We start from the raw sequence: 23,238 nt of genomic DNA, 5'->3' as shown, positions 1-23,238 counted from the left end.
TCTCAGGCTGTCAGCTCAAACTCAGACAGCAGAACCGTAGTGTAAGCCAACCCAGGGCGAAATGTAGTCCCAATGCGCTTCTTAGGTAGGACCAGCACAGCTGGGAAAGTGTTTATGCCAGTCAACCTGTAGAGGGACTTAACTCACCTACAAGAACCTAGTGCCCCAAGATACACCTCAGGCAAAACCAAAGAGTCGGCCATTTTTTTTTTTGCAAAGAGCTTACATGAGTGGCTGATGGCAGTTGTTTCTCTGTCCTCCCTTTGTTACGCTGCAGTCCTGACGCATTACCACACGGAGGCTGGTTTCACAGTGGGCCTATTGGGTTACAGTGGGCCCTGCCACAGAACTGAATGGCAGCTCTCTCTGTCTCTCTCCCTCGCTCCCTCTCTGAGTATCGAGGCCCGGCGGGTTGGCAGCGGCCCCACCCTCCACGTTCGCGGCCCGCCAGTGGCCGGGGTTTGGCATCCCGCTCGAACGGCGGTCGGTACCGCTGCAGAGTCGCGACTGCGACCGCGGCCTTCACCTCTCTTATTTCATTACGCGGCCTTCCAACCCCGCCATGAGCAAACTTTAGCTAATGCAAATAAACTGCCAATATGGAGGAAGCTGGAGAGAAAGAGGGAGAGAGGGAGAGGGGGAAAGAAGGAGAGGGCGCTTAGTTCTGGCTACCCAATTTGCCACAGCACTAACTTACTTCTCTTTATGAAACCTATTTATTTCCCACAGTGTATAATATCTATGAAATCAACAACATTGAATCTGAATGGGGAAGCATTTCTCTCCATATCCGTTCAGTTTCGGCACCAGGCCCACACTCTGCCCCCCGAGAGCCGGGCTTTTACACCGCGGTGTTGGGCCACTGCCGCTCTCTAACCGGCACCCTGCAGTGCCCCTCATATGCCAGGGGGCAGGGCCGGGCAGTGGCGAGCTAGCCCTCTGGGCAGCACTGGCCTCCCTGAGTGCCAGAGTTTGTGTGGGTACGCGCGGTCCTCCGGCTCCACTGACGCTTTCTGTTTGTTGTGTTTTCGTTGACAGCCAAAGAGCAGTACTACATCCCAGGTGAGTGAACTCCACCTGCACGTCCTCCCCTGTGTGTGTGTGTGTGTATGTGTGTGTGTGCGTAGGTGCGTGTGTGCGTGTGTGTGCGTGTCTGTCTGTCCATGTGTGTGTGTGTGCTGTGCTTGTATGCATGTGTGTGTTTCTGTATGTGTGTTTGTCTGTGTTTACATTCATTTCTTCAAGCCAGAATGTGTTTCATTATGATTGTTATTAATGCTGGTATTGTTATGTGTATATTTGCTGGGTGCTCCTATGTAGTTTACAAGTTAACAAGCATGGCAAGATCCCTGTGTGATGCAAGGCTTCCAGATCTGGAAGGTTCTCTCCTATTTCAGTCGTGTCACAGTGAGCAGACAGGGCAAGCTGTGAGCACCCTTTCCTTTAAGTATGGCATGACACACTGGGCGTTATCTGCACAGTTCCCCAGGTGTCTATTAAGCTGATAGATTCAGTGTTTCATTCACAGTCCAGCACCCCTTTCCCCCAGCGCCTCCTCCTGTCGTCAGACAGTGGCCGCTGCCTCACCTCGCCTCTGTGTGCAGGAGTTGCTATGATGTCTCGTCGCTGCTACAGCTGTCGATAACCCCACCGAGAATCAGTGGATCTAATGCACTGCATGTGTGAACTTTGGAGGCCATTCTGGCTCTACTGTCGAAGCGCTGATTTAATCTGTCAGGGTCTGTTTCTAACTTGGTCTTCATGGTAACTTGAGGGGGTCAGGGGGAGGTGGGGGTGGGGGTATTATTTAACGAGGCAAAATGCAGCTGTGGGGCCAGAGAAAGTCCCTCCCCAGATTTTTTTGTTTTTTTAGTCTGAGAAAGTAGAAGTTTTCACACCGTGGAGCTCAGAGATGAGTGGCCTGTTTGATGACAGTATTGCCAGCTAAGGAGATTCACAAAAAGCAACTGGGGAACAAAATGGAGGAACTGGCTATGTATGAAAGTCTTCAATGGAACATTCAATGCTTGATAAAGATGAAAGGGGCCGCATATTTAATGAGTAACCCCGTCTCCGTCGTAGGCAGTGGCACAGGAAGACTGTGCCGTGTCCTAGAACACCATGCCTCCGACTGTAAACACAGTAATTGGGATCCGCCCCACTTCACTGGAGACAGGGCCGGCTGTAAAGATTATCATGCATTATTTTCCACTGTAAAGACTCCAAACTCTCAATAAACCCCCCGAAATTGTACCAGTTTTGCTCCGTGGCCCACATTTCCCACTCGATGAACTCTGAAAGACACACACCCTCAGGGGAGTTCGCAGTTTCCGTTTTTTGTGCCAGGCGCTGACGGTTCGCAGCTTAATGACTTGTCCAACTGTGACTTAGCTCTCCGCCTCGGAAAGTAGTCCCGGCTTTCTCAAAGTTTGTTTTCTTCTTCGTCTGAGGGGAATAGCGATGAATCAAGCGAAGGAACTGGCCTCTTCCCTCCACCCACACCTCCCCACCCCCCCGGTTCATCCTGAAAATCAAAGCGCCCTAATCATTTTATTGCTTCCTCTGTCGTTATTTGTTTTATTTTGAAGGAAATGCCATTTCCCAGAATCACATCCAGCGCAGCTCCTAATAAGCACCATTAATCCCTTTGAACTTCCTGACGCAGAGGCATTCCGGAGCGGAGGGAACGTGTTACTGGACAGAAACAGGGCCGCAGTGTCTGCCGCGTAATCTCTGCCCGTGTCCGGGCTCCTCCATTGGGGCTCTCGGTGGGCGTGGCCCTGTCCCTGCCGGCCCCCCTGTGCCCTGCAGTGTAGAAACCGGGCCTGTTCAGGTCGTCCTTCGTAGCGGCAAGTGCAGTAACTTGTCTGCAGCGACTGTTGGAGGATACAACCTGCAGCACTGGTCCAATTGCGTTTGTGTACATGTGCATGTTGGTGTGAATGTACATGCATGCACGTGTGCATGCGTGTGTGTGTGTTTGTGTGTGTGTGTTTGTGTGTGTGTGCATGTGTGTGCTTATGTGCTCGCTCCTTGTCACAGCCGAGAGACTGCGTAGGCCTTCTAAGAGGTCCTGAGCAGATATTGTGTGCTCATCAATAATTGAGCCCATATTGTGTAACAGCCTTCAAGTGCTGTGGTACGTAATGCCTATTCTTAGACTTAAGATGAAAAAGTGGTACGACAAAATGGTCCTAGTGTTCCAGTTTTATCCCTACGGGGAGCACTCTCTCCGCTTCCTCTCCCTCCCTCCCCCGCTTTCCCCGTCGAATCGTTACAATGTCTTCCGTCATTTCGGGGGAGCTCTCGGGGCCAAAGCACGCGGTTTCTCCGTAACGCGGAGGCTGTCGTCACCGCTCTCGGCCCGGAGGTCCGCCCGCCGAGCTGCACAGCGGTTGCGTGCGAGGACTCCGGCGTCTTAAAGCGCGCGGTGCAGTCAGACTGCGCCACATCGCCAGAGGAACTAAACCAAGCAGGGGAGAGCTGCTATGGGCACAGACTGCAACTGTCCCTGGGTGACAGTACGACCAGTTATGTCCTCGCGCATCGAACAGGCGCGGTCCGCACTGGCACGATTCGAGACCACGGGGCACATGATTGCAGTCAGAACTGGTTCTTTAGCTGGAAATGGCACTCAAGAGCCCCCCCCCACACCACACCTTCTTGATCTGAGCCTCTCTCCCTCCCTGTATGCTGTTCTCTCCATCCTCCCAACTCCTCCTTTCCTTTCTCCCGTCCTACTCCCTCATTCACTCCTCTGCCACTCTCTCTTTCTCAAAATCCAAACAGCAGGACATTACATTAATGAGCTATTTGACATTAAAAAAGATACAGTAATCGCATTTGTTTAAAAAATTCGCAGTGACATTAACATCAACAAAAATTACAATGATTTGAAGTACAACAATATAATAATAATAAAAACATAGTATAACTGTCGTAATTGTTATTACTCTTTCTCTCTCTCTCTCTTCCCCCTCTCCTCTCTTGTTTAAAGCTCTCTGTGGAGCGTAACTTGATATCTTAATGAAAAAAGGCCGGTCTCACCGGGGTTCTCTCCTTTATTGCTTTGGTTGAAATCTGTGGATATATCAGGCTTTTGCCTCAGAAAACCTCCCACTCCAAGTCTCTGCTCAATCCATTTGTCAACAATAACACTGTTAGCTGGTCTGAGGACCACCCCCGTCTCGCAGTGCCTCCAGCAGTCTGGCCCTGCAGTTAATGTATTCCAAACTGGGGAGGAGGATGAGGAGTTACCGCATGCGGTCCAGGCGTGAAAGGCTGAGCGTTTCTGAGTGGGCCGAGTCTGACGTCTCTCCTGCTGGGCTGTTCCTCCCAGGCACCGAGGACACCCGTCTGAACACCGAGTGCAGCAGTGACCCCGTGTGTCCCCCCAAGTGCCGCTGCGAAGCCAACGTGGTGGACTGCTCCAACCTGCGCCTCACCAAGATCCCCGAGCACATCCCGTCTTCCACCGCCGAACTGTGAGAACACCGGCCGTCTGCCGCACCCCAGACCCGACCCAGCTACCTCACGAGCAGCCCCAACACACCCTGTCACACACACACACACACTCATTTCTCCTTCAGAAACACAAGCACATAATGGCCTGTCCTCACACACCTAGTCATCTACCTGGCTTTGCTTCAGTTAACGTTTGTCCTTACCTGAACGTTCTTTGACGAGAAATAAAAGTGAAACTTTTTTTGCTGAAGATAAAAGCTATTTTAAGGATTGTAATTGCTGTACATTTCTGTATTTGTGCTGCGTCAGGTCTTGTGCTTCCCACCGTCCAGTGTACATCGTATGCAGATATCTGTACATCTTTCCTGTTTGCTTTTTCTCTTTTACTGCCCCCCAGTGGACAACTGTGTCCCCGGGAGCTGATTGGTCAGAGTAATAACTACTGACACTTGCACTTAATTGTGATTCAAAGTTAGTGACACACGTTCATTGAATCTAGGCCAGTCTTCACTTGTTATTTTCATGTACATTTTTGCCCTCCGTGAAAACTCCTCTCGACTCTTCACACGTACCCCCTGCTCCGGGGTAGCAGCAGTGGTCGACGGAGAGGGCATTATCGCTTGTCACTCTCCCGCTGTAAGTCTAGTGTAATTACCCGTTGCCCCCTCTGATGGGACCAGCTCACACGTTTCACTTCATTAAGAGAAGAGACTGTGAACATGCCATGCAGAATCCCCTTTCATTATCCCCCCTGGGTGTTATCCCTTTAAGCACAGCTAATAACCTGATACCCTTTTGTTAACTTGCTAATGTGTCTAATGCCGGTGTTACTGCAGCTATTGAGTGATAAAAGAGGGAGCGGGCTAATGAACGTGTCTCTGTGCGGCGTTCCGCGTTTTAAGGTCATCCCGAAGACGCGCTTAGGGGACCATTACTAATTCATAGAGCACATCGTTGTTTGACATGTTCTGGGGAAGAAAGACATGAAAGTGTGTCACGTTCCCTCGCAGTGACATTGTATATGCGCGCGTGTGTGTTTTTTTTTTTAAAGCTTCAGAGAGCGTGTGTACATGTTTCTGTAGAAGCGTCCTGCTGTTTGCTCGAGGTTCTGATTGCCCTCTCATCGTGTCCTTTCCCATCTCGTCACAGACGCCTCAACAACAATGAGATCTCGGTCCTGGAGTCTACTGGCATCTTCAAGAATCTCTCCCAGCTCAAGAAGATGTAAGTTTTGTTGATAGCAGTAGCAAAATGTCTGGTATGACCGTAAATGTAACTAATAAAGTTGGGTCATAGATATATAATGCGCCTCATTAAGATGTGTTTTAGATGTGCAGTAGGACTGATAAAGTTATGTCATAGATGTGTCATGTATGACGTTGGAACTCCTGTAGAAATAAGTGCTTTGAAGCAAAGTGTAACTCTAACAGAGCTCTTACGGTCATTGACGTTCAGTTTGGCTCATTAAGATGCAGCTCTTGGTTGTCTGCGTGTCTTCAGCAATTGTGTAGTCAATATTTGTAGCTGATGCCTTGTATTATTGGCCGTCATTGATTCCCATCCGCGTCGCACCCTCCAGAAACCTCAGCAACAACAAGATCGCAGAGATCGAGGACGGTGCTTTCGAGGGGTCCGCGTCTGTCGTTGAGCTGCACCTGACGGCCAATCAGCTGGATTCAGTGCGGAGCAGCATGTTCCGGGGGCTGGAGGGCCTGCGTATGCTGTAGGTCAAATCTTCCTCCTCCTCCAGCTCCACCATCACCATTATCATCATCATTATTACAATGACTGCAGACATTACAGTGATTATTACTGTTATCATTACCATTATCATCAACATGAAAACCATCACTGACACATTACCATCATCGCCATTGTATTTCTCATTCATTACCCATGACCGTCATCATCATTGTGGTCTCGAGACTAATCCCCCACGACTAATGCCATTCCCTCTCTCTCATCTCTCCTTACTTTCTCCCTCTCTCCCCGTCTGGATGGCAGAATGCTCCGGAACAACCGCATCAGCTGCATTCACAACAACAGCTTCACGGGCCTCCACAACGTCCGCCTCCTGTCTCTCTATGACAACCAGCTGACCACCATCACGCCCGGGGCCTTCGACACGCTCCAAACCCTCTCCACGCTGTAAGAGCTTTCCCTCTTCCCCCCTCCCTCTCAGTCCCCCTCTGAATTCCTCATACCCGCACAGACACAGCAGGCCTAAGGAAGCCTCTCCGCGTTTAACCTACTTTAAAAAGTACCATAGAAGCTTTTAAAAGACTATTTTTTTTTCTAAAGCCCTTTCCACTTTGCGTTAATGTCTCATAATCTTGCCACCTATTGGTGTCATCCCCAATTTTAAAGCTCCTGAGAGCTTTTGAGAGTCGTTTTTTCCTGAATTAACTGTCCATATATGCAGGCAGCGGGGGCTTGTGTAACAAACCTTTAAGCATCTGTGCTGGTCCAGCTGTCTCTCTCCACATCCCCATCTGTCTTCATTCGGCTCCCAGGAATCTGCTGGCCAACTCCTTCAACTGCGACTGCCGTCTGGCCTGGCTGGGGGACTGGCTCCGGAGCCGAAAGATCGTGACGGGGAACCCCCGCTGCCTGCGCCCCGCCTTCCTCAAGGAGATCCCCCTGCAGGACGTGGCCCAGCTGGACTTCCGCTGTGAGGAAGGTACGAGCCGCCCAGAGCCCCCCCCTCCTCTAGCCTCCGGACTTCCCAGACTATCAGATGCCCGAGTCAGCCACGCGATAGAGACCTGCAGTGTTGCTGCCATTCTTGTGGTTACCTTGGTGATTTCCTCTTGGTTCTGTTTTCCACAATGGCCACAATGTCAGTCACTTTGGAAACGTAAAAATGTATATGTGTATACAGCGCCGTGTCGTGTTCGGCTCAGAGTAAGTCCATTCCCTTGGTAACAGTCATTAGTCAGTCATAGACGTGCATCTGACTAAAGGCTCTCTCTCTCTAACTCTGTCTGTATCCGTTTCTCTCTCTCTCGCTCTCTCTCTCTGCCACTCTCCTTCTCTCTCTGCCACAGGCCAGGAGGGTGCCAGCTGCGTGCCGCGTCCACAGTGCCCAGACGAGTGCACTTGCCTGGAGACGGTGGTGCGCTGCAGCAACAAACACCTGCGAGCCCTGCCCAGGGGCATCCCCCGCAACGTCACCGAGCTGTGAGTGCAGACCGGGAACCGGGGCCCGGGGCTCCAGGACTGGGGAGGGGCGGGACCTGCGGGCTGAGCTAGGGGCGGAGTCAGGCAAGGGGATGGGTTAGAGCTTGAACCTGATGAGAGGTGTGTTCTAGGGGCCTGGAGCCTGAGGAATGAAGAGGGGTGAGACCTGAATGTTGGAGCGGGGTGGGCCGGGAGCTGGGGAGGTGTGTGTGTGTGTGTGTGTGGGGGGGGGGGTCTGATTCCAAAAAAAGCTTGAGCCTTTGGCCTGGAAGATGGCGGAGGTCTGGGGCTTTGGGACCAAGGGGATGGAGAAGGATGGAGACAGGGTGGGTGGCCTCCTTTGGGGTAGGATCATGGGGAGAAGCAGTGCAGCGTGTGGGGCAAGGCCAGGGGTGCATAGTCACTGACCGTGGCTGTACAGCTTGGGAGGATTTTATGCTCACTGGATTCTTCTGCACTGCATGTAAAATATATTCTGGCCTGGAAGTGCAGACCTTACCACTCATGTTAGTGTATGTAGCACCACAGCACTGCTAATGCATTTTTTTTTGTTTTTTTACAATCGTTAATGTAACTATGTAAGCATTATATTTAATTATTTCCCATGTCCAGTCATCCACTTTTACACCATTCTTGCGCAACCTAGTCCACCACGCTGGGTGCCTCCACTCCAGCTCCACCCCTGGCAGTTTCACTTGTACATTCAGACAGATTCAGACTTAAACACAGGGGGCAGGAGGAAAACAGGATCCAGGATTTGGGCCCAAAGCGCATTTCACATTTTAATGAGTGGGTTTCTTTGGGACAATTTGGATTTCCTCTCCCTCTCCCTCTCTCTCTCTTTCTCTCACTCTCTCTCTCCCCGAGTAAGTTTAGTACGGCCTGCAGTTCCAGGGGAGGGCTGGAGGAAAGTAGAGAGGGAGGGGGGAGGGAGGGGTGCGTGGCTCAGGCCTATTATTCCCTCTGCAGGTGTTCCCGTGATTCAGGGCCCGTAAGCAGGTGTGCCCCTTCACAGCGCACTTTCATGTCCTGCTCTGGTGGCATTGGGGGGCGGGGCTGGAGGTTAGGGGGAAGCGTTGTAGAACCTGGCTCTCAGCAACACTGTCATTAGCCCCGGCCACCCTCTGGCGACCTCGGAATGCTCGGCGCTGAAATTGCGGCCAGCTGTCGGAGAACGCGCAGAATACCAGGGATCAACAGGAGTTCTCAACCCCCCCCCCCCCCCACCACACACACACACACACACACACCTGCAGGGCTGCTCAGGGTAGTGCTGGAAGAAGGCAGGGAGAGTGGGATTTTAGGCTTTTGGGCTGAACAGTAAATCAAGTTGTCATCTCTCCCCTGATCAAACAGCAAAGTGTCACATATCTCCGTGTGCCTGCAGTATATGAATCTGACTTAGATTGGGGGCCGCAGTTACATTTTGCTGGAAGGGGGGCGGACGGGCAGGCAGCGGGGGGCGGGGGGCGGGGGGGGGGGATGTTGTCATGGACACCGCTGCTGTTGGCTTCCTGCATTAATGAGGGAGGGGTGGCACAGAGGAAATGATCCTGACACACCACCCATTTCCCCGCATAAAAACATACACTACACTATGAGACCCCTTGATGTTTTACCACACAGTGTGGCTAGGTTTACGTCACATTGCTTGTTAATTTTTATCCTATGAGTTCACTTGTAGATGTAAATTCATCCTATAATTTCAGTTGTAGCCTTGTTGACATACAACCCCACAGTCTTCCCCAAATCCCCCATGACTCGCAGTATAACGAAAAGAGAATCACAAGAGGCTACTGTCACAAATGAATTAATGCAGGAGAACATTTTTGCTTTGGGACAATGCATGTTATTGCTGGCTAGGCTACTGCTTCTTTTCTTGTATTACACTGAAGATTCAGGGCAAAAACCACATAAATAAAGATACATAAGAGATGCAAATTCTAGATTTCAGTCACATGCTTGTTCCATTTGGTCAACCTCACAGATTAAATATCATCATGCTTCTGCAGGTACCTGGATGGAAACCAGTTCAGCATGGTTCCCAAGGAGCTGTCCACCTTCAAATACCTCCAGCTCGTGTGAGTGTCTGTCGTCGAACCCTCACCCTTTGTTCTGGATGCTAGCACTTCTCTGTGACATCCCTGGCACTCCATGGTGCGGGCTGGATTAAATCCCATCTCTTGTCATTCCAGGGACCTGAGCAACAACAAGATCAGTTCCCTTTCCAACTCCTCCTTTGCCAACATGAGCCAGCTCACCACCCTGTAAGTGATCTCTCATTAGGCGGCTCACCACACCGTCTGATCTTAGCTTAGCCGGCTCAGCCGCAGCGTTAGCCTGATCCGGTGTTAGCCAGCGCTCACCACACTGTGAATTTGCTCTCAGGTTAGCCAACTCAACCGCACTGTTTGTCTGATCTCATTTGAAATTCAGAGCAATAAAATGTATGACTGTAAGTCGAAGAGGCACAGCTTGTTTTAGTCACTGCTTTAGGAATCCTATGCAAAGTTTAGTTTTAAAAGAGCTTTTACACCCTTTAGCTGTCGGCTCAGCTAAATGGTAGACCGCATTTGACTTAAAGGTGATCTTGTTGGTTACTCTGACTGTGACTTGTTTCCGCAGGATCCTGAGTTACAATGCTCTGCGCTGCATCCCAGGCCTGGCCTTCGCAGGACTACGCTCCCTGAGGCTGCTGTAAGACCCTCCTCCACCTCTCACAGCCGCTAAAGTGGCCTGCTTCATTTCAGCACAGATGCACTCTGGGATTATGAGTTCCCTCTTTTAGTCCCACACACACATACATTCTGGTTAATTGTAGGATTCACAATCGCTCCTGTGTCATTTGCATGTAGCCTTACTTCTGCATCAGACAGTGATGTCACAAATTTTGCTATGAATTTTGGCACCAAGTTGGCTCTATATTAACACACACACACACACACACACACACACACAAGCTAACTCCAATTATTTGATTAAATTAAAATTTTCCTGTCCCATTGTAGTTTCATTGGAATACTTTTTTATTATTTGTATGACCAATTTAGGACTGTGTGGAGGTGTATTGTTAGCGATGCCAGTTGGAGTTACACTCCTCTGAAGTACAGTGTAGTGGCTAGCTAGGCTTGGCTACTTAGCGGCACAGATGAAGAGAACTGTGAAGTGGCCGCCATGAGAAAGTGGGGCAGAAGCCAATCTCAAAAAAATACGGCTGTAAACCCTCCTCACAGCACAGGAGCAACGGAATCTCTTGACCACCTGTGCACAACATGTCTCGCCCTCCCAAAAGCACTTAACCCTGTCCCAGTTCTGGTCTAAATGTACTTCCCGAACACATGTATCCCTGACCCAGTTCTTGTCTGAATCCCTCTTCAAAAAATACACCTAACCCCTGTCCTGGTCCCTCCGAATTCCCATCCCGAGCTCACGATATCCGGTGCCCTCTCAAATTCCCTCTCATTGTGATCCCTGCTGCATTCCTTGTGTGGATTCCCCTCCCAAACGCAAAGCATGTGTGCGTTTGAGTGAGTGTATTTGTGCATGTATGTAAATGTATATGTGTGAATGCATGTTTGTGTATTTGTGCATGATTGATTTTGTTTGCACATACGTATGTGCATGAATGTGTACTTGCATATGTGTGTTTGTGAGTTATTGTGCATGTGTCTATGCATCCCTGTGTGTGTGTGTGTGTGTACATGTGCATGCATGCATATAAGTTTTTTTGTGCTTATGTGACAGTAAAGGTGAAGTCAATTGCTGTCATTTGCCTGAGGATTCTGAAAGAGCATCAGATTGTGGCTTGCAACTCAGCATGTCTTTGCTGCCTTCAACAAAGCATTGCTTTTTTCCTCCCTGCCTTGTTCTTTATGGTGAAGGACAAAGAAATCCTAATGAAATTCAAACAAGCATCAAGAGTGCCATTCTCTGGTGTGCCAGAGCGTGGTGTTTACGATCCGCATTAGCAAGCCCTTGGGGTTCTCCCTGCTCCTGTTCCTGCTGGGTTCCTTGCAGGTCTGGCTCAGTGGAACCCACAGAACCTACGGAACCCACATCACAATGCAGAGCGCTGCCCCTCCCCCGCAGCACCACCTTATTGTCTCCATGGCAACCCCAGCATCCAATTGCATCGAGCGCAGAAACTTTGATCTCTTTTACTGAGGGTGTGATCCTTCAAAAGTCCTTTTTTAAATTATTTTTTTAATAAAATGTCAATTGTTGCCATATTTTATTTTATGTTTCAAAGGAGGCCAGCTAATTCAGTGCCGCTTGACAGCAAGTCTGTTTCATTTATTTTCAGGCTCAATTAGAGTCCAATTTCAGTTCAAAGTGGCAGGTTTGTAATTCTGAAAGACTTCAGCTTTTCCTCATAATGAAAGACATTTTATGTGCAAATTTAAAAATGAAAAAAAAAAACCTTGCTACTTTGTAGCAGAAGTTTAAAGCAAAAAAGACAACAAACAGCATCAAACAGATTTTGAGGTCTGTGTCTGGAATGGATGTGGTTTTGATTTGGGATTAACAAGGTGCTAATTGGCCGTTTGGGTAAAGCGTGTAAGGCGTGTGAACCTTCGGGGTGTGTAACTGTGTAACTGGAGTGCGTCGCATCTGGGAATGGTCCAGAGGAACTGTGCAGTGTGCGCTGTGTAAGAGGAAAGTGATACAGGGGGTTCAGATAAGGGTTCAGGGGTTCTTCCTGTTTGAGGAAGCGATCACTGGCTCACTACCGGTTGTGTTTTTAGTGTAGGGTGGGGGGTGCATGGGGGAAAATGTGGGGGCCTTTACGGTAAGGGGGGCAGCATGCAGGTTCAGGGAAGGGGGGGAGAGGGGTAAGGTGGGGGGGGGGAGCTTTACAACATGCAGTCATGGCCCGACAGATTAAGAGGCCCCTACTGATTTACAGTTGTTAAGTCCTCAGCCGCATCACCTTATCATCCCTCTGGAACATCGGGAAGGAAACACCGGTGCATGGGGGCACAGGTCGCACAGGAGGGAGCATCCCGGAACTGACCCCAGATCAGTAACCCCAAACCGAATTCAAAGGAACACCGCACCTCCGATCCTCTGCCCGCAGAACAACCCTGAAAGTGAGGCACCGTGTGACAGGTGCAAAAAGAGCCTGAAAAACAGCCTCCCTGTTTCAGCTCTTAAAACCACAGTTCCTTTAGGGGCGGGACTGTCCGTGAGCCTACTGTGACATCACAGACCGGAGGTCCCGGCTGCATCTCCAACGGAAGGCAGCTGTCTCGCTGCCTACACCCTTGGAAGCGAGCTCCCTCTGAAGGGAGCATCTTAACAGGAAAAGACAATGAACTTGGGACGCCCGTTGAAGGCATCATTTTTTTGCTTACTTTCAAATGTGCCTTGATGCCTTCCTACCTTACGATACTGCCTGCGAAGGCAGAATTTTTTTCAATTTGAGATGCGGTCCTCATCTCCTGGACAGACGCTTCCCTCCTTTGCCGTGTTTGTTTCCCCTTTCACTGCGCATATATTATCACTTATAATGCTGGGCTCTTCTGTCAGTGCATGGAGCGCTGCTGCTGAAGTGTGCGTGCTCCTCCGATACCCCTGACCAGCGACCGTTTCTGTGTGTTCCTTCTTTTGATCGCCGGAATATTCCACTTAGCTCCCGAGGTTTTCCTGACCTTTCGAAAGCGACTAACCAGACACCTCCCCTCTGCCCCTCACTGTGTCCGTATCCAAGGTCTCTGCATGGCAACGACATCTCGGAGCTGCCGGAGGGAATCTTCCGGGACGTGGCCTCGCTGTCGCACTTGTAAGTACCCCTGACTCAGGATCACGCGGCCCGTAAGGAAGCAGCGCAGCTCAGAGCGTTTCAGCGCAACACAGGAGAACAAAGCTCAGTGCAGCTCACCAGAACACAGGTGCAGCACGCCGCAGGCTCTCTTCTGTCATCCTCCATCAGAGCCAATCACGTTGCCTGGAGCCACCTGCAGGTACAAGGTGGCTCCAGATGATTTGACCCCTGTTAGATTCTGCCCATGTTCACTGTTGTTCTTCACATCCTCTGACTAGATCACCCCCCTCTTACTCTATGGTTATTCATACTTGTCTTTCTGGTCAGATCACCCCCTGCTGGTATGTTAATAACACTGCAAGCCATTTGTTCATTTTGTACCTGGGCTCTTGTAAAGGGATTTATAAGGCTTTGTTTTGTTGTAGTGGCTTACCAATTTAATACTAGTTCATATTCATGCTCAAATATGGTTGTATTTTTATGCAATTCAATGTTGTACCATGTTGAAACAAAAGTTTTGCAAAAGTCTCTTTGTTTGACATTGTAGCGTGATGTGTAATCCTCTATTTAAGGACATTTTTGAGTTTAGAATTTTTTTGTTTGTGGCTTGCAAAAAATTAGTCAGTGCAGAATCTGAAGGCTTAGAGGGCCACCTTCTGGTGCTTTTAAGCATTACAACACCAAAACATAATTTAACCAGCCAGTCTAGTTCAACAGTTGTTGCCCATACGAAGAGCTATCTGCTGTCCACAAGAGAAAAAGATGCTTGCATCGATTTACTGTGCTGCAAGTTGGTGTGTGAGATCTGGCCTGTCTGATGGAACAAGCCAAACTTTGAAAACGGTGTCGAAATGTGTGTGGAAAGACACTTGTTCCTGCACTTATTATGATGATTTTTAGTGGCAAGTTTGCGAGAGCCAGGTCTGGGATCTGGGACTTCCCCTCTGTGCCTGAGAAGCATCTATGGTCCCCTGACCCTTGACCCTTAATGTCCTTTCTGTGACCCCTGACCCCCCCCCCAGTGCCCTACCTCTGAGCCCTGACTCTTTTCGATGCCCCGTGCTGCGCTGTCTCACAGGGCCATCGGTGCGAACCCGCTGTACTGCGACTGCCGCCTGCGGTGGCTCTCCGATTGGGTGAAGACTGGCTACAAAGAACCCGGCATCGCCCGCTGCACCGGCCCTCAGGGCATGGAGGGCAAGCTGCTGCTCACCACACCCGCCAAGAAGTTTGAGTGTCAATGTGAGAGAGCTCGACAGATGGGAGCATGCATGTAAAATAGAGAAAGCAATAGACTTGACATGTATACCTCCTTTACATATATTTATATTTATCTGTCTATTTCAATGAAAATTTTCCAGAACTTGTCAAAACGTCTTGTCAAACAGAGGGAGAGAGGAGGAGAGAGAGAGAGAGAGAGAGAGAGAGAGAGAGAGGCAGGCAGGCAGGCAGGTAGACAGATAGGAAATAAAATGTCAGAAATGTTGCTTTGAACATCCATCTATTCATTTAGTCTTTCAGAATTATCTGGCAATGAACTCCTTTTTGTTGTCATAGCAATAAACTAATTTGAATTTATTGAACTGAGAGAGATGAAGGATAGAAAGAAGGGAGAAGGGATGGGGATGATACATTCTGCATGCACAGTGTCATGGTGGGTATCTCACCAGCATCATTATTATAACATGTTTTATTAATAATGTTTTATTTGATCAAAGCTGCTGTGTTTCGCATGTCTGTGAACTGGAGCTTACCATCCGCAAGTTGTACGTTGTAGCGGTCACTCACCAGAGGATATCGCTCTCTCCCATCCTCTCCGTTTGCAGATCCTGTGGACCCCGTCGTGCTGGCCAAGTGTGACCCCTGCCTGTCCGCGCCCTGCCAGAACCAGGCCACCTGTCAGAGTGACCCTGTGGATGCTTATAAGTGCACCTGTGCTGAAGGATTCAAGGTAGGAACGCCGCCCTCTCTATGGACGTTGGTCAGTAAGTGGAGTGCTTACGTTTCTCAGATAGTTAAGCCGAACCTGTGTTCTTACATTCTTTTGCGGTATCAGCGAAAATGTCAGTAACCTATGCTTTTGGTTCATTATGACAGACTGGCCGTTAGTAGAAACCTGATCTCAAATCTGTGCTATAATTTAAATAATTTCATACAGTACCCAATGTTTGGTGTTATTCAGGTCCAGACTCTTAGCCTGTCATGTATTGCACCGGTATCTGTCTGTAGGTGTCATACCAGGTGTCTCTCATCCTTTGTCATATTGGGCCAGTGCCTCTCAGTCTGATATAGCGGGTAATATCAGACACCTGGATCTCAGTTAACATAGAGACGTGACCCAGTTTCCTTCCGCCAAAAGGAAATAAATGCAGCTTGGCTGATGATTCAGGCAAGGAAGGACAAGGTGTTTCATATTCCGGTGGAAGGAGTAACCTTGCATGCGAACGGCTCTGGCCTTTCAGGCGGCTATAGAAGGGAAACTGTAAAAGGTGTTTATATATTATGTTCTCTCGGCGAGTCGTGAGTGTTCTCTCTCTCCCTCTCTCTCCCTCTCTCCCCCTCTCTCTCCCTCTCTCTCCTCTGTACCTGGCGATCATTTCAGGGCCAGAACTGCGAGACAGCCCTCAATGTCTGCGCCAGTAATCCCTGCTCCAATGGCGGCATCTGTAGTTCCGGTGAGGAGGACAGTGAGATCTTCAGGTGAGGATACGTGCATACCGTATACATACATACACTTACGCAATTACCTGTGGACATGCACGTGCACACATCTGCATTCATCACCCCGTGCATGTACAAGTACAATCATTAGCATATATGCAGTACCCATATATACATATGCATAGGTCAATCACTTAAAAAGCATACAAATACAAAAATACCCATGTAATTACTTAGGCATATACACATATACACACATGAACACATCCAACTGCCTGGGCACATGCATACACAGACACGCATGCAGGCAATCCCTAATGCACACACGTGCATGCATGCAGTTACCTGTGTATGCATACATAACACACACAAATATTCATGTACACAAGCATGCATACACTCGTTCATTCTGTTGTGTACATAAAGCGTACGCACGTACATCCAAAACAGGTCCTGAAGCATGCAAACAGATAAAAGAATACATGTAAAGAAGATGGCTAATTCATGCTGAAGGGAACGGTACATGGACTGTTCCAGTCGCATCAAAATTTGTATCAGAAGAGCTAACGCAGGTACAGATAGAAGCTGGAACGTTTTGGGCCAGATTAACGTCAGAAAGCTCGCCGTTTTGTGACGACATTCTGCGCACCCCCTCCTCCGCAGCTGCACCTGCCCCCTTGGGTTTGAGGGCCCGGCCTGCGAGATCAACGTGGACGACTGCGAAGACAACGACTGCGAGAACGGAGCCTCCTGCAAGGACGGAGTCAACAATTACACCTGCCTGTGCGCCCCCTTCTACACAGGTAGACCCCCCCCCCAGTTTGCAGTCACGTTAGGAGGGTCTGAAACCCATTTTGGGAGCAGAGCTACCGTGTAGCTTCAGTAGCCATCCTGTAGGAACAAATGAGCTCTTCGCCCCATTTGGAGCAAATTTACCCCCATTTAGAGCTCCCCGTTTTAAATCTCATTCGTTTTCTACATACGCATTCAGCGCTAAAATCAGCTCCCCAGAGATTTAAAAAAGTTGCTAAAATTAGGATGGAACTGATCCATTATGAAACCACATTATTAAAACAATCAATTATTCAGAATTAGGGATTAAAATGGCATTCTAAGTCTGGGTGATAATGTGCATTTTGACCGGTAATTAGAAACCTCGCAGCACGCTTGCATGACACTGAACTTTAAAAAGAGACTGAACATTTTTTCTTTTTTCATGTTTCTCTGTGTGGTACAGGAGACATGTGTGAGGAGATGGAGGATGTCTGTGCTCCAGGACGGAACCCCTGCCACCACCTCTCCACCTGCATCATCACAGCCACCGGTCCCAAGTGCGTACACAGAATACTCACACAGCAGGACACAGCAGCTGTTTTCAATTAACTGTTCAGTGAGGAATCCCTTCTCATCCCTTCTGTTTCTGTTTGTGTGCGTGCCTGTTTGTGTGTCTGTGTGTGTGTATGTGTGTGTGTGTGTGTGTGTGTGTGTGACTGTGTATCTGTGTGTGTATCTGTGTGCGTGTGTGTGCGCGCGCGTGTGTATCTGTGCGCGTGTGTGTGTGTGTGTGTGCATGCGTGTGCATGTTTGTGTGTGTGTGTGTGTGTGTGTGTGTGTGTGTGTCTGTGTGTGTGTGTGTGTGTATCTGTGTGTGCCTGTTTGTGTTTGTGTGTGTGTGTCTGTGTCTGTGTCTGTATGTGTGCATCTGTGTGTGTCTGTTTGTGTTTGTGTGTGTGGTGTGTGTGTCTGTGTGTGCATCTGTGTGTGTGTGCATGTGTGTGTGTGTATCTGTGCGCGCGCGTGTGTGTGTGTGTGCATGCGTGTGCATGTTTCTGTGTGTGTGTCTGTGTGTGCATGTGTGTGTGTGTATCTGTGTGTGCCTGTTTGTGTTTGTGTGTTTGTGTGTGTGTCTGTGTGTGTGCATCTGTGTGTGTGTGCATCTGTGTGTGCCTGTTTGTGTTTGTGTGTGTGGTGTGTGTGTCCGTGTTCGTCTGCGTGCCGTAGGTGTGTTTGTGCTCCCGGCTATGTGGGCGATGACTGCAGCGTGGACTACGATGACTGTGAGGAGCACCACTGCCAGAACAGAGCGCGATGCGTGGACGAGGTCAACGGCTATTCCTGCCTGTGCTCAGAGGGTTACAGGTGAGACGGACAGACACTCAGGCTGGAAGACTGACAGGCAGGTAGACAGACATATATACATGGTCAAAGGAGAGTGAGAGTAAAAGAGATGGATAGAGAGAAAAAATAGAGAGCGTTTAGCAGGCAGATAATAAGAGGGTCAGACAGCCGGGCAAGCTGAGAGACAGACAGGAAGTAAGCGAGACAGAAAGGCTAACAGGCCTGCTTTAAATGACTGACATGCCAGTGTCAAACAAGGAGCCTATTGTAAGATACAAAAATCTTCATTTATTCACATTATTATCATTATCCATGAAATGACTGAACATAGTTCAATAAAAAAATATTCATATAAAAAAATAACTGAAACATGCTTATCATGAGATCTCAGCGCAACTTAACGTGGGTAGGTAAATATGGGTTGTCGATATGAACACATTTATTTATATTAAATACATGTTAGACGAAATCTGTCTGCCATGTAGAAACCTGTCAATGCCTTATCTGCTTATTCACTAATGCCGACTGGAGCAATGGGGGCCTCTGTGGGCAACTGGCAGTCTCCAGAGGGGACAATTAATGGGATTTCATACAAGTGTGATAACAGTCACTCTAACTGATTTTCCTTTTTAATCACCAATTAATTACAATCAGTCACAAAATGGGGAGCACTGTTGGGCTGAACAGCCTGCTCTTGCTCTCAAATATCCTTAAGTTCATCTTTTAATAAAGGGAACACGTCGTTTGGGTTTCGACTTTCTTGACATTTTTTTGGAGGGGGTTAATTCTCTTCTCGCCCCCTCCCAAACCTGCAGTGGGCAGCTGTGCGAGGTACCCCCCGCGCCCCACTCCCTCTGCGATCTGGCCGAGTGTCAGAACGGCGCCCCCTGCGTGGAGAGGGCAGGCAGGGCGCTGTGCCAGTGCCTCCCTGGGTTCGGGGGCCCTCACTGTGAGAAGCTCGTCAGCGTCAACTTCGTGGACCGAGACTCCTACCTGCTACTCAGCGACCTGAAGAACTGGCCTCAGGCTAACATCACACTGCAGGTACGGACACACAGTCACAGGAACACGCCAGCGTGTACAGCTTACACACGCAGAGGCACTCACCGTACACACATACATGTGCTTTGACATGTAAACGAGTAAGTTCACAGCCACGTGCACTCACTTACTTACGCATGCATGCTAGCACACATTCAAACGTAAACATAAACATGTACATGTAAGCAATCATACAAAAAATGGACACATGCTGTATCTTCAACACTCAAATTACATTATGCATGATATTTAAATATGAAATATTTTCATTCGATGTGAGGCCATTCCTCTGATGCATTGTGTGCAGAGCCCTTGGTACTTAAATGCACCATGCATACCGGCTGGTTGTACAGTGCAGAACGCTTGTCTTGATACAATTTGTACAGCCTGTTGATATGAGAGGTGCGGTGTGCAAAACAGAAATGGAGCACTGACCCTTTAATAAGAAAAGGTTCATCACAATACATAAATAATGGGAATAAGGGCAGATAATGCACACACACATACATGAATAAAATGCACACAGACAAACACAAATATGTATTATTAATGGACAAACATAATATATGCACATACAAAAAACACACACATAAATTAGATGCACGTACTGGTAATTCATTATACAAGCACTAACATAAGCACAACTGTAAATGCTACACACATATGCAAACAAAGCGCAATGCACATAAACACACTCACACACACATGTGCATAACTATAATTCCAGGATTACTGCAGCATTCTCTGTACCACCAGGTGTCCACTGCAGAGGACAATGGTATCCTCCTGTACAATGGAGACAATGACCACATCGCAGTGGAGCTGTATGAAGGTCACGTCAAGGTCAGCTATGACCCGGGCAGCCAGCCTGGTCATGCCATCTACAGGTCAGTCCTGCCACTGAAACCACACAAGTTCTTGGCTTACAGTACAAATACAATCGCATTCTTTCTACTGGCATCAATCCCTAGGTGCATCATCTTTGCAGCTAGGGCCTATTGTTTAGCTTGGGATACCACAGGGATGGATAATATGTGATATGACCTTACCTGAAGAAAAAACAGAGAGGAGCTCCATCAATCAAGGAATATGATGCTAACAAGCAATAGAATTAAACCAATGACGATTGGTGGATAATTCCTTGTAATTCTCACAGAGATCCTGGAAATATAGCCAGAAGGTATCCACCAATCACCACCAGCGTCATTCTATTGGTTGTTACAAGTACTCTCCTACGTGACTAAGTGCTGTTGTTCCCTCTCTGCACTTCTGACTGTGCAGCACGGAGACCATCAACGACGGGCAGTTCCACACAGTGGAGCTTGTGACCTTCGACCAGATGGTGAACCTGTCCATCGATGGTGGACTCCCCACAACCATGGACAGTTTGGGGAACGTGCAGCCCCTGAATGGAGAAGCTCCGCTCTACGTGGGGGGTAGGGGTCCTCTCCTCTCCTTTCCCATTCCCATTCCCTTTCCCTTTCCATTTCCCTTTCCCATTCCCATTCCCATTTCCATTCCCATTCCCTTTCCATTTCCCTTTCCCTTTGCCCACCACATGGATCTTATGTTACACTGCTGTCTCCCATGTTTTTTGTGTTGGTGTGTTTTTGTGTGCGCATGATTGGTTGTGAGTGTGTGTGTGTGCGTGTGTGTGAATGAGAGAGAGAGAGAGAGAGAGAGGCAGAGAGAGAGTGTGTGAGAGATAGAGAGAGAGAGAGAGCGTGTGTGTGAGAAAGAGAGACAGAGAGAGAGTGTGTGTGCATGTGTGCTTGCTCACCTCTCCCCCTCTGTCCGCCCACAGGTATGCCTGAAGACATCCACTCGGCTGCCTTCCGCCTGTGGCAGATCCAAAATGGCTCCAGTTTCCACGGTTGCATCCAGAACCTCTACATCAACAACGAGCTCCAGGACTTCACCCAGACGCAGATGAAGCCGGGCGTGGTGCCAGGCTGCGAGCCCTGCCGAAAGATCTACTGCCTGCATGGCATCTGCCAGCCAGATGGTGCTGAGGGGCCCGTGTGCCACTGCCAGCCCGGCTGGAGCGGCCCGCACTGCGATCGGCCTGCCAGTGACCCCTGCCAGAGCAGCAAGTGGGTACTGCCCAAAACCGTGCAGGGCATCACGAGAAAGCTGTTCAAATATGGAATTTTCTAAATAAGCATGTGTCAGAACAATTGACTGTACTCTGCAATTGCTAGTACAGTGCATGTAATATGTGCAGTGTTGACTTTGACTTTTGGTGAAAATCTATGACAAGTGTGTTACAAATACATGTGCATTTGCTTGTGTGTGTGCTCTTGTGCCTTTGCGTTCACGTTTGCGTGTGCGTTACGTGCGTCTGTGTGCGCGCAGGTGCGTCCACGGGAAGTGCGTCCCCTTGGACATGCAGTCCTACCGCTGCGAGTGCGAGCAGGGCTACCGCGGCGCCCTGTGCAACCAGCAGGGGGAGCTCCACAACCCGTGCCAGAGCCAGCAGTGCGTCCACGGCCGCTGCCAAGTGTCGGACACGGGCGAGGCCTACTGCCACTGCGACAGCGGGTACAGCGGGAAGCTGTGCGACACAGGTGAGGCGAGCGCACGCGTGGGCGGTCGATTACACCCCCTCACAACCATAATGCACCCTGATAGGCCTGAGCCATTTCGGTCGAAGGCATTTAGAACAGTGCCAAGCGTCTGGGAGCCAGGGCACCTGAACTGCATTAATATAATGACTCGGGGCAGTTAGAGCCTGCAGAGATTTAAATCACAGCCTGAATGGACTTTTTTGTAAAGCTGTCAATTCTACTGACTGTGAAGGAAAAAAAAACACATTAGTGCCACAAAATACCTTTCCCTGATGTTTTTTGTTTTATGCTCTCAGCCAGTGGGCCACAAACAGATAGAACAGCTAAATATATATTGTTCACTACCGAATTTAATCCAGTCTTTGTAATGTGAAGTTATTGTTTTTGTCTTGTGTCTGTGACTTGAGGGTTGGCTGCTCTCAGACCGAGCTTGCTGATCTCAGATCAGCTTTCAGGTCCAGAAGTTTTTCAGCCTTCAGTTTTCAGCTTGAGGGTTGGCTGATCTCAGATTAGCATTCAGGTCCAGAAGTCCTTGTTTGCAGCCTGAATGTTGACTGATCTCAGATCAGCATTGTGGTCCAGAAGTCCATGTTTTCTGCCTGTGGGTCGGCTGATCTCAGATCAGCATTGTGGTCCAGAAGTCCTCATTAGCAGCCCGAACGTTGACTGATCTCAGATCAGCGTTGTGGTCCAGAAGTCCTCGTTAGCAGCCTGAACGTTGACTGATCTCAGACCGCCGCCCGTGTCTCCCCCAGAGTCGGAGTGCCGGGGCGTGCCCGTGCGGGACTTCCACCAGGTGCAGCGCGGCTACACCATCTGCCAGACGACGCGCATGATGTCGTGGGTGGAGTGCAGCGGCCGCTGCTCGGCGGGGGCCTGCTGCGGCAGCCAGCGGATGAAGAGGCGAAAGTACACCTTCGAGTGCGGCGACGGCAGCTCCTTCAGCCAGGACGTGGAGAAGAGCATCAAGTGCGGCTGCGTGGGGTGCGTGTAGCGCCACCCCCACACCGGTCCCCAGGGGGAGGGAGTCAGAGAGAGAGAGAGAGCGAGAGAGAGAGAGAGAAAGAATAACAAAGTATATATGGAAGAAATATATATATATATTATGAACATCAATGTTTGTAAAATAGAACTTTTTTTCCCCCCTTCCAAGGGTGTACGACATAAAACAAATACAAAACTACCAACCGACAAGAGAAAGAAAAAAAAATACATGCGTCTGCAACATTGCTCTAAAGGGTCGAAGATGTTAGCGGGAGTGTTTAAAGTAATCCCACCCAGTTTGACCTTTGACCTTCCAAACAGCCAATGCAGGCTCTTCCTCAGCTGTCATCCCATTGCTGCCATCAGAGAGCGGGTCGTAAAGATGGGGGCGGGCGGGGCGGGGCAGAAGAGAGTTAGAGGAGGGGTCAGGCACTGCAGGTGGTGTTGGAATCGTGCATG

At 49.2% G+C, this 23,238-nt stretch overlaps 1 protein-coding gene across 1 annotated transcript in view; it reads left to right on the top strand.

The window, feature by feature from the left end:
• The window catches only part of slit1b (slit homolog 1b (Drosophila)), a 111,135-nt gene extending 88,273 nt beyond the window's left edge, over positions 1–22,862 (top strand). Inside the window, exons 15-37 of the mRNA XM_035406772.1 lie at positions 1,039–1,062; positions 4,340–4,484; positions 5,614–5,688; positions 6,044–6,187; positions 6,469–6,612; positions 6,978–7,144; positions 7,512–7,644; positions 9,657–9,725; positions 9,840–9,911; positions 10,270–10,341; positions 13,355–13,426; positions 14,487–14,650; positions 15,235–15,359; positions 16,011–16,108; positions 16,733–16,872; positions 17,307–17,400; positions 18,071–18,208; positions 19,003–19,231; positions 19,985–20,115; positions 20,510–20,664; positions 21,033–21,321; positions 21,584–21,795; positions 22,551–22,862. Of these exons, the coding sequence (XP_035262663.1) occupies positions 1,039–1,062; positions 4,340–4,484; positions 5,614–5,688; positions 6,044–6,187; positions 6,469–6,612; positions 6,978–7,144; positions 7,512–7,644; positions 9,657–9,725; positions 9,840–9,911; positions 10,270–10,341; positions 13,355–13,426; positions 14,487–14,650; positions 15,235–15,359; positions 16,011–16,108; positions 16,733–16,872; positions 17,307–17,400; positions 18,071–18,208; positions 19,003–19,231; positions 19,985–20,115; positions 20,510–20,664; positions 21,033–21,321; positions 21,584–21,795; positions 22,551–22,789 (3,131 nt within the window). The 3' untranslated portion in view covers positions 22,790–22,862. The remainder of the gene's footprint in view (positions 1–1,038; positions 1,063–4,339; positions 4,485–5,613; positions 5,689–6,043; positions 6,188–6,468; positions 6,613–6,977; positions 7,145–7,511; positions 7,645–9,656; positions 9,726–9,839; positions 9,912–10,269; positions 10,342–13,354; positions 13,427–14,486; positions 14,651–15,234; positions 15,360–16,010; positions 16,109–16,732; positions 16,873–17,306; positions 17,401–18,070; positions 18,209–19,002; positions 19,232–19,984; positions 20,116–20,509; positions 20,665–21,032; positions 21,322–21,583; positions 21,796–22,550) is intronic.
• Positions 22,863–23,238: the final 376 nt, after the last annotated feature.

The sequence above is a fragment of the Anguilla anguilla genome, chromosome 2 (genome assembly GCF_013347855.1).
Source record: "Anguilla anguilla isolate fAngAng1 chromosome 2, fAngAng1.pri, whole genome shotgun sequence".
NCBI classification, from domain to species: Eukaryota; Metazoa; Chordata; class Actinopteri; order Anguilliformes; family Anguillidae; genus Anguilla; species Anguilla anguilla.
This window is presented reverse-complemented; position numbering and strand designations above follow the sequence as displayed.